The 1,077-nt window shown below is 35.6% G+C and overlaps 1 protein-coding gene across 1 annotated transcript; it reads right to left on the reverse strand.

The window, feature by feature from the left end:
• Positions 1-53: 53 nt before the first annotated feature.
• On the reverse strand, positions 54-1,049 carry LOC110440781 (protein flightless-1 homolog). The gene is made up of 2 exons (XM_021483917.1): positions 939-1,049; positions 54-286 (listed from the first exon to the last, which is right to left on the reverse strand). The coding sequence occupies exons 1-2, from the start codon at positions 1,010-1,012 to the stop codon at positions 88-90; spliced, it is 273 nt and encodes a 90-aa protein (XP_021339592.1). The 5' UTR covers positions 1,013-1,049; the 3' UTR covers positions 54-87.
• Positions 1,050-1,077: the final 28 nt, after the last annotated feature.

Here is a 1,077-nt window from a genome sequence, read left to right on the forward strand (position 1 = left end):
GGTATGTTTGAGTTACTGTACCAACCACTATAAACATCTGTGGAGCTCCCTCTACCACTGATTCCTAGGTATGTTTGAGTTACTGTACTAACCACTATAAGAATCTGTGGAGCTCCCCCTACCACTGACTCCTTGGTATGTTTGAGTTACTGTACTAACCACTATAGGCATTGGTGGAGCTCCCCCTAATCCTCGCCAGAACGCTGCTGATTCCTTGTCTTGAACTTCCATGTGGATCTCTGCTTTTCCTTTCCTTTCATTCTTATTAATTTTCTCTGCTATAAGTCTACAATAAAAAGAAAAAATATTTCTTAAGCAAAAGAAACTTAACAATTAAATGTTATTTTTGTGACCTACTGACCTTAATACCACAGTAACCTTCAACATTAACTCTGATCCAAACAATCTACCTTAACCATGTAATGCTATTCCGGACTTGTGAAATACAGTATAACCTGAAACCTATCCAAACTGGTCTAAATTGAAAACAAACAAATAAACATACTGTTCGATATGAAGAAGAAGTCTCGGCAGACTTACCGTAACAGTAAAATGTTTCTTAGAAATTGACACTACAAGAAATTTCTTACATAGAAATCGGTTAACCAATCAAAATTTTATGCAAAATATGCAAGCATCACATTGACAATCTGTCAAAATTTAGCACAAGACTTGCCAACATGAATGTATATACAGAATTCGGACAGTATTGATGTGCACACCAAATTTAACTCACACACTGCATATTTTATACACCCTGTGTAACGTACACAGGATCATGAATTAAACAGGGCGAAAATATAATGTTTCAGTATGATCATTAACCGTCTATTAACACACACAATATCCTGATATTACCATCATATACAAGATTAATTTCCTGCATGAAGGTTTAAATGGGTTGGGGACAACGATTAATGCTGAAGAAGTGTTCTTACCTTGTCTTTGTTTTGGTGACTGCTTTAGATGTCTTTCCCACCCAGATATATATGTTGACACCAGTATCCAACATGAACACAAATCTGCTATCCAAAGATAAAAACTCTGGTAAACACTGAAAAAAAGAAAGATTTTCTT

The sequence above is a fragment of the Mizuhopecten yessoensis genome, unplaced genomic scaffold (assembly GCF_002113885.1).
Source record: "Mizuhopecten yessoensis strain PY_sf001 unplaced genomic scaffold, ASM211388v2 scaffold708319, whole genome shotgun sequence".
NCBI lineage: Eukaryota > Metazoa > Mollusca > Bivalvia > Pectinida > Pectinidae > Mizuhopecten > Mizuhopecten yessoensis.